At 46.3% G+C, this 14244-nt stretch overlaps 1 protein-coding gene across 5 annotated transcripts in view; it reads right to left on the bottom strand.

Moving 5' to 3' along the window:
• mef2b (myocyte enhancer factor 2b) overlaps window positions 1–14244 on the bottom strand; it is a 92870-nt gene that overhangs the window by 39574 nt on the left and 39052 nt on the right. For all 5 annotated transcript variants that reach the window (XM_069928569.1, XM_069928572.1, XM_069928571.1 and 2 more), the window contains exons 2-4: window positions 8742–8863; window positions 3026–3229; window positions 1391–1531 (exon numbers count right to left, since the gene is read on the bottom strand). In XM_069928569.1, coding sequence (XP_069784670.1) covers window positions 1391–1531; window positions 3026–3229; window positions 8742–8795 — 399 coding nt within the window. In that variant the 5' untranslated portion in view covers window positions 8796–8863. The remainder of the gene's footprint in view (window positions 1–1390; window positions 1532–3025; window positions 3230–8741; window positions 8864–14244) is intronic.

The raw sequence follows: 14244 nt of genomic DNA, 5'->3' as shown, positions 1-14244 counted from the left end.
TCTCTTCTTTCCGTTGATTTTGATTTTTCTCCTTTTGTCTCCATCTTCTTTCCACCTTTATACTCACTTTTCTTTAACTTGTATTTCTGTGCCTTTGTATTTTCTCTTGTTTTTCCCGACTTTTCTGGAGAGGGCTGGAGTTCACCGTCCGGCCACTACTCCATCACGTGACTCCTCCATCTGTACTGTATTTTTTTATGTGGAATTTCAATTACAATAAAAGTATTGAAAAAGGAAAAAAGAAATTCACGGGGGTAGAATTTGCACAATTTACAATAGCCAGTCTCAACTTCAACAAAGCATCAATTTCCAGTGAACCTTAATGTGGCAAAGCCCTCAGAGTAGTGCCAGCAAACAATAAAACTGGCACTAAAGGGGTGAGGCCAGATGACCAAAAATCAGAGGAAGAGTTAAAAGGATTATGAGTAAGGGGAGGGTAAAGATTCTCGGAGGGAATTCCAGAGTTTGGGATCAGGCAGGTAAGGAAGCACCTGTCACAGGCAGAGCGATTCCAACAGCCAGAATTGAGGAATACAAGGAGCACATTCAGAGATGTACCGACACCATGAAACTCAAACTGAAGCAGTGCAATTGGCCGTTTAGAATCAGTTTGTATCTTGTAGCTCGAGAGGTCATCATATGCCAGGAATGGGTAGATGTAGACCCTGGTCCTGGAGCAGCGAGGAGCTGAGGGCAAAGTCTCAGACTGGGAGATTGCTTTGTTCAGCATCTGTCCACCTCAATGGTAAGGACCTCCCAGTGGCCAGCCACTTCAATTCCACACTCCATTGCCACACTGACACACCTGTCCAAGACCTCGCGTACTGCCAAACCAAGGCCACCCACAAATCCAAGGGATATCTTATATTCTCCGATCAGATTGCCTCGACATCAACTTCATTTTCTGTTAACCCTTTCCCCATCTCTCTCCCTGCCCCTCTTAACTCCCTTCCTCCACCTCCCTACCCTTTCCCTTTCAACTCCTATCAGAACTACCCTCTCAATGTTCAATTTTCTCTTTTACCCTCCCACCTGTATCCACTTATTACCTCTTATCTGTTAACCTGTGCTCCGCCCCCTTCCCACATTTTAAAAAAAATTCAGGCATGTACCCACTTTTCAACATTCCTGATGAAGGGCTTGGGCCTGAAATGTTGACTTGTTTTGTACTGATGCTGTGTGACCGTCTGAGTTTCTCCAGCACTTGTGTGTGCTGTACAGAGGGCAAAGTCAATTTGCAGACTGTTCTGGTTTTATTGCATTGGCAGGAGGCCAGGAATTCTCAGCAAAGGGACAGTCAGGAGAATTGATTTGGATTGATGTGGGAAGATTTTGGGAGAAGGAGAAAATAAATTGCTCAAAGAAAAATAAACCACAAGGATCTACTTACACAAACCCTCTGTCTGTTGTTCATGTGATTCACCATTTCAAACTTCCGATATTTATCGTTTACATCCAAGCTCGGCTCCATCGACTCATCGATCTCTTGGTCTGGACTCTCACAGCCGTTCAAACCCTTCTTCCTCAGTGTCTGAGCAGAACCAGAGTTCACAGTGTCAAGACAGCACTTCCTGGAGGAAACCCTTGTCCCCTGGCATGATGAGACAGAGCAAAGGGATCTGGGTGCCTGTATCCAGGGACCCCCTGAAGGGTGTCGCACCAAGAGTGGGTGACCAAGCTCCTGACCACCAGCACCTCAGCAACAGGGGAACAGAACAGCATGAGGCAAGGATGCTGGAGCTTCACTGAGCACCACTCAATCGGTATTGAGATAATTTCAGACACCACCCCACTGCCCATGGTCCCGATTCTAGAGCCCCAACCACAGGAGGATTCACCAGTCTGAGGATGGGTGATGAAGAATACAACCCTGACCAAGTCAAGATTGTCCATCTGGTTTGAGATTTTGCTTGGATCATCTTCACTTCAGGAGTCCAATGAGAGTGGGGTATGTGGTGGTAATGGCAGCTTGAGAGGGAAAGGTACACTCTGTGTACAGGTTGCACAGTTCACTCACATCCTTCAGTGAAGAAAATCTGATCTTCTCTGCACTGGAGCTCAATGTGACTCCATCCCAAACCTGGTGTGCCTGACTGCTCAGGAGAGCCCATGTGAACCCCCTTTCATTCTCTTCCTCCCCCACCACAAACTTGGGGAACCTTTCACAAAAGAACACAGAGTTTAGACAGAGGCCATTGGCCACTTCTTACAGGTTCCCCTCCGCTCCTCTCCACCCCCACTCACTAGGTCTTTTCATCTCTTTCTCTCTGGTATGGTTTAATTTATTTTTGTAATTTTAGACATACAGCACGGTAACAGGCCATTTCAACCCATGAGTCTGTGCCACTCAATTTACACCCCATTAACCTATAACCTCGAACAATTTGAATGGTGGGAGGAAACAAGAGCTCCCGGATAAAACCCACGCAGTCACAGGGAGAATGTACAAACTCCTTACAGACAGTGGGGGATTCGAACCCTGGTCCAGTCCTGATCATTGATGCTAATAAAGGCATTGCACAAACCGCTAAACCAACTGTGACCATTTGAACTCCTTGTGTCTGTGATTATAGAGGTTGATCTTTGCTGCTAATCTTACTCATTCTCTATCGGAACCAACCATAACCAGATCGATTTTGACCAAGAATCCAAGTCATTTTGCTGGTGAATGGAGGGAAGTGGAGGGGTTGGTGGGCTCAGTGAATGCAAAATGGGTCCTGACGTAATATGATCGAGGAGTTGCCATTCAGCTCCTCAATCCTGTGCCTCACCCCAGATTCCCATCAAATCACGCTGTCTCCCAGTGCTCAAACCCTGCCTCACAGAGAGTGCCATAACCTGAGCACGGAATCGCTGAGATCCATTACCCTCTCACCTCCGGCCTAGTGACTGATCCTTTCCCTGAGACTACGTCCCCTGACCCTGCACTCTCCAGCCTCTCTGAAGCAGCCCTGGAGTTGTCCGTCAGACCCCAGCAGTCCATACTTTGTGGAGCAAGCAGGGTGATGGGAGACGGTCTTTTTACCTCAAGGATGTCGGAGTTTGTACGGCTCTCATGGGGCTCACTATACTCTGTGTATTTGAGCAGGACCCGGTCCATGTCAGTGCTGGCATACTGAAAGAGTCTGTTGGTGCTGTTGAAGATGATGAGTGCGATCTCACAGTCACACAGAACGCTCAGTTCATATGCTTTCTTCATCAGGCCAAACTTCCTCTTGGTGAAGGTCACCTGTTGGGGGAGTAAAGGTCAAAGATCAGCAGGACCAGGCTGGGGATGGGGGTGGGGGGAGTGTTGTCAGAGCAGGGACACAGAGGAGAGACAGGGGACAAGAAGCCAGGGATGAATCTGAATGGACAATGAGGATCAGCACAGCCATAGAGCATGCCTTAAAATCACTCAGTTCTTCAAGGTACACGTCGATTCCGATAATCCCAGCCTCCTGAAGCAGCGACTCACAGAACATTGCATTAATATAGCACCTAGGATGTTGCAAAACATTTAAAATCACCTCCTAGAACTGTTCCTATGACCAGCTGGGAAGACAGAACAGGGCTGGATTACAGCATGAACTAAATTCTCCACACAGAGAGTGGGAACTATGGAGAGGACATCACACAGGCAGCAATGATCTCAGACAGAAGTCTGCTGCATGCAACATGGCCTTTTGGAGAATAAATGGTCCCTTCACCTTCAAGGAGTTGTGCGGAGCCTCCCTGGTTGGTGCGGCCTGTGAGCACCTTTCAAAGCCAGTCTTGGATATTCATCCCCAGTTTGAGTCAATACAACAGTGGGTCTTGGTTCAGGGTGAAGGCAGCACTCCCTGGGGCAGTGTCAGCGACCGCTATAATGTGGGATAATCCACTCCCGAGTGAGAAATGAGAGGATAACTGGGGAGAGCTGTCCCTCGATGGCACAGGATGCCATGTTCTCAATGCAGCTCAGTAGACCAGCATATCCATACGCTGCAGTGACAGACGAGGACCACCTCCTCCACAATCATCCACAGCAGTGACGGACGAGGACCACCTCCTCCACAATCATCCACTGCAGTGACGGACGAGGACCACCTCCTCCACCTTTACATACAGCAGTGATGGACGAGGACCACCTCCTCCACCTCTGCACACTGCAGTGACGGACGAGGACCACCTCCTCCACAATCATCCACTGCAGTGACGGACGAGGACCACCTCCTCCACCTTTACATACAGCAGTGATGGACGAGGACCACCTCCTCCACCTCTGCACACTGCAGTGACGGACGAGGACCACCTCTTCCAACTCTGCACACTGTAGTGACGGACGAGGACCACCTCCTCCACCTCTGCACACTGCAGTGACGGACAAGAACCATCTGCTCCACCTCGGCACACTGCAGAGATGGACGAGGACCATCTCCTCCAGCTCTGCACACTGCAGTGATGGGCGAGGACCATCTCCTCCAGCTCTGCCACTGCAGTGATGGACGAGGACCATCTCCTCTAGCTCTGCATACTGCAGTGACGGACGAGGACAATCTCTTCCAGCTCTGCACACTGCAGTGATGGACAAATACTGGTGACTTGTGGATCACCATCTCAAGAAGGAGCGAAGAATACAAGAGCAGAAGCCTCCAGCTTGGAAAGTTCCTTCTTCAATCATGCAGGAGACCAGGGAAGAGGAGAGATCAGGTCTACTGTGAAATACAGTTTCTCTCCCTGGTTCAGTAATGCACAGGCTTGGTAAGTGATCCAATTAGGTTAAATATCACCAGTGCAGGAATTAACTCTGGAATAAAAATTTGGACAGGAACATGGATGGGAGTGTTATGGAGGATTGATCAAAGGTTATTGGGAGAAGGCCAGGCTTGAGTGTGAAAATAGATCAGCTCATGATTAAATGGTGGGGTAGATTCGATGGACTGAGTCTTATGGATATAGACTGAGTGCAGGTCAGTGGGACTAGGCAAATAATAGTTTTGCCAAAGGGCCTGCTTCTGTGTTGTAATATTCTATGGTCCCATGGTTAGCCATCAAATTGCTGATAATTAGACTATAACTCTGTAGAAGAGATCAGGGTATTTACTGGCTATTCTTCCCCACTCCAGTCAATGTATTGATGTCACAACTCACCTCAGGGCAGGTAGGGCGGGACAATAACTACTCATTTCATCAGTGTCCTCAGAGAGCCTGTAATCCAATCAGGGAATATCAATCTTATGGGACAAGAGCAATAATGGATAATTAGAGAGACAAGGTATCACATCAAAGAGCTGGCAGGAGCACAATGGGCCGAAAAGTCTCCTCCAGCTCTGGGATTCTCTGATAAGCCCTGCCAGTGCAGGCTGCGGGGGAGGTTAAGCCATCCTTCCCACCCACTGTCTAAAGAGGCTTACACAATGGCCCGGTGTCTGAGCTCAAAGGCCTGGCAGTACGTCTGTGACTGCACGTACGGCAGGAGCCTGACAACACAAGCTGCACGGTTTCCACTGCGCCTTGCACTCCATGCAGAATCTGCATTATTACGTGTCCTATTGCCAGTGCCCAGCAACTACTTCCGTGCATGTCACAGCTTCAGTGAGCAGCAGTAACCCTTTGCCTTTAAATCAATATTAATTGCAAAAGTTAATTTACCGAGTAATCGCCGTAATCTCCTCTTCCCCAGAGCCCCTCAGGATCACTGTGATCCTCCAATCGCATCCTCCTGGCCATCCCCAGCTCCTCCTATCCCTGGCCACATCCTCCCAAAGCTCTGCTTCCCCCTCTGCTTTCAGATGCTCCTTATGATGCCCCGCTCTCTCTGTCTGCCTGACTGCACTCTGTGGACCACCCTGCCAGTTTGAAGACAGTTCAGAGCACTGTTGAAATGTCCCTCTCTGAGCCACTGCTGGTGTGTCCATGGATTAAACCCTCACCGTCGAAGAGTTCAGAAGCATTAAAGAGACTAGACAACCAATTGCTGGAGTTCAGCAGGTCAGACAGCATCCACTGGGAGAAGTCAACTTTTGGGCCTGGCCCCTGGCTGTGAGACAAATGGAGTAGTTGTGGCCATACCCTTCAGGAATCAGAATCTATTGTCATGAATGTGCCACAAAATTTGTTGTTTTTTGGCAGCATTATGTGCCACAAAATTTGTTGTTTTTTGGCAGCATTACAGTTACATCATTACAAATTACATTTCAAAAATAAGTAAATAGTGCAAGAAAATAGGATAAACTGAGGTGGTGTCTGTGGTTCATTGCCCATTCAAGAATTTGATGGCAGAGGGGAAGAAGCTGTCCTTATACTGATTGGTACTCGTCTTCAATCTCCTGTACCTCCTTTCTGATGATATTCAGGAACATAGTGAACCAGATTTGTCAACTCCAGAGTATTTGTAACTGACCAGTCTGATAATATCCCAGAGGGCAGCAGCTCAAACCCTCCTGTCTCAGTCAAAGTCTATGAATTTGGCATCAGTGTGGATGACCCAGGACCACAGGATGGTCATGAACACTCTGCCTCATTTATGGCCATCAGGAAAGGAATGCTCGCACCATCCATGCATGCCTCATCAGGGGCTGTTTGCCATTATTCGTCTCTCCAAATGGTGCCACAGGGAGGCCAGACCGAGTTTCACATCTCATCCACACAAGGGCACCTTTGATAACTTGTCATCTGCACTTCTCCCCTCAAGAAACACGGAGGAACATTGCAACTGGCTGGTTCTGCAGAACCTCTTACTTCTGGAGATCCACCTCACATTCTGCCCCAACTAAAGGTGGAAGTGAGCCAGCAAACCTCCGACAACATGTAAATTGACCAAAGGCCAGAAAAAAAGAATAAATGCAATTCCACTACAGATCAAGAGCAGCCACAATTGCCTTGTAAATTCAGAAAGGAGATGGTTGTTGAAGAGACAGAAACTGATACTTGGATGAAAATACCACAAGCCAAAGATAGCCTAGAAAACAGAAACTTCACATACAGTAGCTGATCAAATTTTCCTGGGGAGGCACCCAGTGGTGGCTCCCACTGCTGACTTACTTCACAGAATGGGCACACTACTTCGTCAGTCTTGTGACAGCTGACTCACAACTAGAAGTTAGGCAAATTTCATGCAAATCAAATTGCTTTTTTTTAAAAAAAAGTTTTCAATGAATTTGAAAACTGTGGATCATTTCCTGGAAGTCTTCTCCTGGGGCTGACAAACAGAAGGAGACCTTCATCCACAGCCCCAAAGTAATCTGGAGACTTCCAAGGACCTTCTGAGGATCAGGCAGCCAAATCCCACAAGGATCAATGCGATATCAAGCAGATCATGGAGTGGTTTTGGTTGAGGCAAAGAATTTGGTGCAGGCAACCTCTGCTCTCTCACACCATGCCCTGGACTCTTTTACATCATCCTAAGGCAGAAGTGATTTCAGTTTAATATCCTGATTCTGCATTCAGCATTGAAACCTGTGCAGCAAGCTCCCACACACAACAATGCAACATCTAGGATAATCAGCCCGGAATATTTCAATCAAGACTTTTTAAAAGTTATAAAAGATGTAATATACATGAACGAGTGTGCAACAGCCTAATGCTTTCAACAGCAGCTGGATGGAGATCTTGGACAACATCCCAAGGTTGGTCATTTCCTAGCCCTGTGTGTTTCAGCCTTCAATAATCTGATGCAAGTTTAATGTGGAAGAGGGGCTTGTTGCTTCGACCACAGCGAGTCTGTAAGCCACTTATTCTATTCCAAAATTAACGACTATTAATAGCAAATAATCACAGGAAAGAAATTCAGGAGAAACCTCCTCTTATCAGGACAGGTGGCACTCAGGTGAGCAGAGGTCAGCGAGTGACATCTGGACACTAAAGTGGGAAATTGAAGGATCTATGGATGGGGAGACAGGTGCAGAGAGTGCAAAGCGACTCCCGTGCAGAGACATCAATGAGTTGCTTCTGAGCACCAAAAAGGTGAGATTTCCATTGAATCATGGGAGACCCTAGGTTTGAAGCATCCAGAGCTCTGTTGGGTAGTGAAACAGCCTCACTGCAGCATGGTGTCTGGGTCTACTGAATTACAAAGATCCCCATCCCTGTGGCAGGGATTAGCTTCAGACTTAGTCCACTCAATGGGTATACTACATCCAACCCTCACCCAGAAGATGGCCAGTGAACCCTGGCAGAAACTCTGTGCCATTTAACCAACCCAACAGTGCAAACTCCCAAACCTTTGGAGTCAACAGCCTAACATTTGAAGCTTTCCTTATTCTGGTTCATCCTTTAGTCTTTTATGGCTCTTGTGGTGACCTCCTGCACTGGCGATCAATGCAAACAAGTTCCCGATCATCATTAAATCATCACAATTAGAAGGGAACTGGACACATTATTACCCCCATGGGGCAGTTCCAGGAATCACATCAGCAGACATTGGTGGGAAGGGTGAGGTGAAAGAGAAGTGGTGAGGAGAATACAGAAAGATTTGTTAAACAAATTGCACGCTGGAAGCTTACTAGAGAAGAGCTAGTCAGCAAACTCAGTGCACACGCACTTCCAGGCCATGTCTGGTTTACAGTTAGTGGTGCTGGCTGATGTGGAGGAGAGAGTCAGGGGGCCAGTGGTCCTGGCTCCAGGTCAGGAGGCCAGGGTCTCGACTCCTGGTCACTATCCCCTGGATAAGTGTTGGTCTCAGCATTGCCGAGCTGTCTGATGCTGAGTGGACATTTAGGTCAAACCTCCTCAATGAGGTGGAGAGCTGGGTTGTAATTGTTCCATGGGAAACTCCGTACCTGTCGATTCCTCTGGTCAACAATCCGTGAGATCTGAATCTTCTTTCTTCCCATTATTCACTCTCCGTTTACTGTCCGTCTCGGTTTCAAATTCAGGTTGAGGCTTGACTTGTTGTCATTACCTGGGGTTCATTGGAAAGACAGGTGGAAATGCAAAGTGGTAAATAATATCCACACAGTTTGAGCAACATTCAACTTCCATTAATACTGACAAAAGTTATGAACTCCCCCGCCCTTCACATGTAAACGACAAGATGAACATGCTGCCTGCAGACTACCATCGCCTCAGCTCCATCATTTTACCCAGAGAATTTCCCAATGCGGGTTTAATATCTCCCTGTAGCAGTATTATCTGACTGACAATGCACTCTCCGAAGATGCCTGTAATTTAAAAAATTTATACATTTTTAATTTAGACATTCAGCATGGAAACAGGTCCTTCTGGCCCATGAGCATGTGCCACCCAATTAACTACAACCGCCGTACATTTTGAAGGGTAGGAGAAAACTGGGGCACCTGGAGGAAACCCACACATACATGGGGAAAATATACAAACTCCTTATAGACAGTGCCAGATTCGAATCTGGATCACTGGGACCGTAACAGCCTTGCACTAATGCTATGCTAACTGTGTCGCTCTTAATCTACAAACTCTGTCAATGGAGCAGCGATGACATAGCTGACATTGGTTTAATACATGTACATACAGTACATCAGTTGGCTTGCATTGGGAGACCGGCATCTGTGGACATTTACCAGTGATATTCTGAATGTTTACATCAAGTCTGCCCACCACTGTAAAAGGAAGTTTCTCCTCTCATAGCTGCTGTGACCCTCTGGTTACCAGTTGTTCTGCTTTTGGAGGTCTCTTTGCACATTGGCCTATGGCATTACCTGCTATGGAGGCTGCGACACTGGCTGAGTTCCTCTAGCATTTGTGTTTGTTTTTAATGGGGATAACTCTCCAGCTCTTAACATAGTCTGCCCTCCCTGAGAAAGATCTTGTGATACTGAGTTTAGTATCTGGTCCACACAAGGGCAGCTCTGACCAGAGCTCCCCAAGTACTGTGCTGGACTGGGTCAAGAGGCTGAAATGGAGCAGTTTCTCCCCTTTCAGACCCATCTCCTCGACTGTCACTCCTCTCTGTGGCATGGGAAGGGAGTGTTCTTCGACCAAACCTGAACTAGTAATGTGATCCACAGATGAAGGTGGAAGAGAAAAGTGGAAAGAGAATTGAGGAGCGGAGGAAGGGAAGGCCAGGGAAGTCATGGGAACAACTCAAGAAGGGACCAATGAGGGCTGCTGGAAACTGATGGCTTCCAGCTTCACCTGACACAAGAATCCCTGTGAACAGTGTCCATCAAACTGTTAACCTACTACCTCCCTTCACAAGGAGAATGAGAGACGGGCAATACAAATCTTTACAGGGTTATGGGAATGGTGTGGGCCACCTCTACCACAAAAACAACACTAATCTGATGAGCAGAATGGTCACTTTCAGTGCAAGATGCCAGTCGTGCCCAAGGCATCCACATTTCAAAAACAACTTTCCTTTCTACACACTACTGAGACATCCCCAATGTGTTAACAATCAAAATCTGACAACAGCTCTGGAAAGATAGCTGAACAACACCCAGATAAAGCAGGTGCTGTCCCAGGGACCCAACAAGAAAGGGCAAAGCCATGGAAACATTTCAGATAGAAATGAAGGCCTGGACATCGACGGTGAAGCCAAGAACTTGAAATTGACTAACTAGTGACCTACCATGGACACTCAACATCTCACTTGTCAGGAAGACGCAACAGCGACTTCACTTCCTGAGAAGACTATCAGGCAAGACTATCAGTCACTATGATGTCAACGTTGTATAGGAGCTCTATTGAGAGCATCCTGGCCGGCTACAACACAGTATGGTACAGTTTCTGCAGAGAAATGGATCAGAGGTTAATCGACAGGACCATAAGAGTGGCAAAGAGGACCACTGGAGTCTCCTGCCAACCCATCAACGTGATCTACCAGAATCATTGTTTGAAGGTGGAAGTGCAAAGTCATTGAAGACACCTTCCACCCAGCATCTTTCAGCTGCTCCCATCGGGGAAGAGATGCAGCAGCACCAGGCTGAGGAACAGCTTCTTCCCACAGGCAGTGAGAAAGCTAAACGACCAAAGGAACTGCTCACACTGACCATCCAAGACCCTCATATTCATGAAACAATATATATTTATCTATTTATATATATGAAATACTGATCCTGCATATGCATTGTTTGTATGTGTGATATGTCTGGTTGTGTGTCTGCAGGTTTTGCACTGAGGACCAGAGAACACATTGTACTTGGACAATCAGAGGACAATAAAATTGACTTGACTTGAAGCCAAGAAAACAATGTTCAAAAAAAACAATCAATTTGCTCAATTCTGAGAAAAGTTCTGTACAAATACTAGGTTCATATTGTGAATGAAAATTGGTTTCGCTCATATCTGAACTGGTCCAGGGGTGATAGGTCAAGGGGACATGGCCACCTTCAAATTCGGATACAGCATTGCTTACCCCTAGAATATGTTCCCATTGCCTTCAGTGATGAAAAAGCCAAGAATATCCAGTTCTTACTCCCCAGCACCAAGCAGATGAATCGAGTAGGAGCTTTACTCTGAGCAACTCCTGCTGTCCCAGACCCAGAAGTGCACGGCAGGATGGTGAAGGAGCTTTATTCTGCATCAAGACTGTTCTTTCATAAATACTTTATCGAAATAGATTTCTCACCACTGGTTATGCAACAGGAATGGTAATAGTTCATACTCGGTTACCACAACCCCACTTAGAATAGTGTTATTTTTATAACACTGAAGAGTCAGCATGAAGAGTCCTCTGGATGCTGCGAGACTGGCTTCAGTTTTAGGGCCGAAACATCGGTAATATATCTTTACCTCCTATAGGCGCAGCGAGACTGGCTGGGTTCCTCCTGCATTTGCTGTGTGGTTTCACAACAACCACCTGCAGGATTTCATACATTTCTATTTACAAAATCTTAAACATTTCAAAAGTATCCTCAGACAACTACACTGCTACTATTGATTCCCCACATTTGGAAAAGACCTGCTGCACTTTGGATACAAGGAGAACACAACAAACTTCTGCTAATCCTGGCTAAATTACAGCACAGACATGGAAAGAACTTCTCCGTCATTTTCTTGTCTGCAACATCAGACCACAAACTCAGCAAATGGCAATCTCCCTGCCCTGTGTGTGCTTGAAGAGGCAGTGCAGCGGGAACTCAGATGAGCCCAAGCCAAATTTATTTTTCCTGTGGGACGCGCAGAACAGTCTGTTTTGTTCTACTCAGGACCTCTCCCTGGACTCTTTATCTGCACTGGTGCTGCCTGCTGCTGGGATTACTGCACTGGTGCTGCCTGCTGCAGTCAAACTGAACCACACATCACTTTTGAAGCTATTTTCCACCCAGCTCTCAGCTTCACGTGATTAACCTCAACTCTTCCATTTCTGTACCTCTCAAACTGGGCGGAGCAGGCTAGGGTTGAGCATCCACAGCTCCCACAGTTATCCCGACTATACATTCTCCCCCCCGCCACCCACTTCCCACAAGGACCATTCCACTTTATCGTTCTCTATCAGATTTTCTCCAAAACCCTCTGAAATGTTTTCCCTCTTCCTGAGCCATGGGTTTCCCTCTCCTCATCTACTTCCCACACCTCTTCTCTCACCCTCTGGAAATTCTCCCAATCTAATTAGCTACACGGGGTCTTTACAGTAATCCACATTGGAGAAGCCAAGTACAGATCAACTGATGCTTCGTGGGGTGCCCGCATTTGTTCTGCAGGAATAACCAAGCTTCCTACTGCCTGCCACTTTAATTCCCACTCTAACCCATCGGTCCGTGACCTCCTGCATCATTACAACAAGGCACGACACAAGCTGGAGGGACAGCACCTCATCTTTCCTTAGGGGTCAATATAGTCTCTTGGACTCAAACGTTAGCTTCTCTAACTTCAGAATGGGTCAACTTTGCTGCAAATCATCCTTCTGTGAAACTGGCTCAGTTTTCACTTCCCTATCTGCTGGGAACTATTCTGTCGCATCTTACACTTCCGTGTTAACTACCTGCTCCCATTAACCCATAGCAACATTGACTTTACTCTTGTACCTTTGGCCCACCCATCCCTCCCGACTCTTCCCTGCAACTTAAAACTACCTTATTGGAAAGCAACACACAAACTTGCTGGAGAAACTCAGCAGGTCACTCAGCATCCAGAAGAAGTTAAGGGTAACCAACATTTTGGACTTGGGACCTTCGTCAGGTGGAAAGAAAATGTCAACATTCATCTGTCAAAGGATCTTGATCTGAGATATTAACGCTGCATAATCTGCTGAGTATTGGCAGCATTTTCTGTTTTTATTTTGCATGTCAAGCATCTGCAGTTTTAGAGAGAGGGGGGTCCCACAATGACCTCATCCTCAAGTAATGAAGTGGAAGGGATGTTCTGACTAGGAAATGAACCTATATTCATAACTAGGATGTATTCTGCTCTCCAAGGCGAAAGTGTGAAGCCAAGCCTACAAAGGTCAAGGGAGAGGTGGGAGTCAGATCTAGATGTTACAATACCAGAGGAATGCTGGTCTAACTGGTGTTTGGACAGTATGACATCAACGATTAATGTGATATATGGATTGGTTCAATATAATTTTCCATATCAGTTATATCTTACATCCTAAAAATGACAGAAATCAATATCTGAAATGTGCTTTAGATGTGGCATGGAAATTGGAACCTTTATACATTCTACATGGTTGTGTGTGAAGGCAAGACCATTCTGCATGATATCGCTGAAACACTAACAAGAATAACAGGAGTGACCTTCACATGCAACCCAGAGCTGTACCTTCTGGGCAACCTCATGCACGTGAGCAGCAAATTGACTATATCTCAAAAATCGGTTTTGTTAAGATAGCCCTGGCTGTGGCCAAGGAGTGTATAGCAATCACTTGGAAGTCCAGTTCTCCCCTACTTATTGCTTGATGGGCCAGAGAGATGCGTAGTTGCATACCCATGGAGGAAAAAAAAATCAACTACAACTTATAAAATAAATATGACACTTTCATTAAGATATGGCAACTATACTTAGATTATGTAGGGTTCAAATTGTAAACCTGACCCTTCAAGGTATGTAAAGATGTGATATCCCACAAAAAGAGATCTGATGTTGAGCGAAGTTGTATTGGTGGATGGGGGGATGGGGGGGAAAGGAAAAGGGAGGGACAATTTTCTTTTTCTTTTGTTTGTAAATGCTTTATATTTGAAATGTATAAAAGTTTAAAGACTGTATGAATATATTTATGAAAAAAATGAATTAAAAAAAAAAATAAACAATCTGCAGTTATGTTTTTCTTTTTCTTTCAAAAGCAGGCCTGTATCCGACCTGCCCTGCCCTGGGAGTACTTCAGCAAAGGAGGAGCTTGACTCAGTAACACACACATCCAGAGCA

Source organism: Narcine bancroftii, chromosome 3 (genome assembly GCF_036971445.1).
Source record: "Narcine bancroftii isolate sNarBan1 chromosome 3, sNarBan1.hap1, whole genome shotgun sequence".
In the NCBI taxonomy this organism is placed as follows: domain Eukaryota; kingdom Metazoa; phylum Chordata; class Chondrichthyes; order Torpediniformes; family Narcinidae; genus Narcine; species Narcine bancroftii.
The sequence above is the reverse complement of the archived record's forward strand: the minus strand, read 5'-3'. Positions and strand labels throughout refer to the sequence as shown.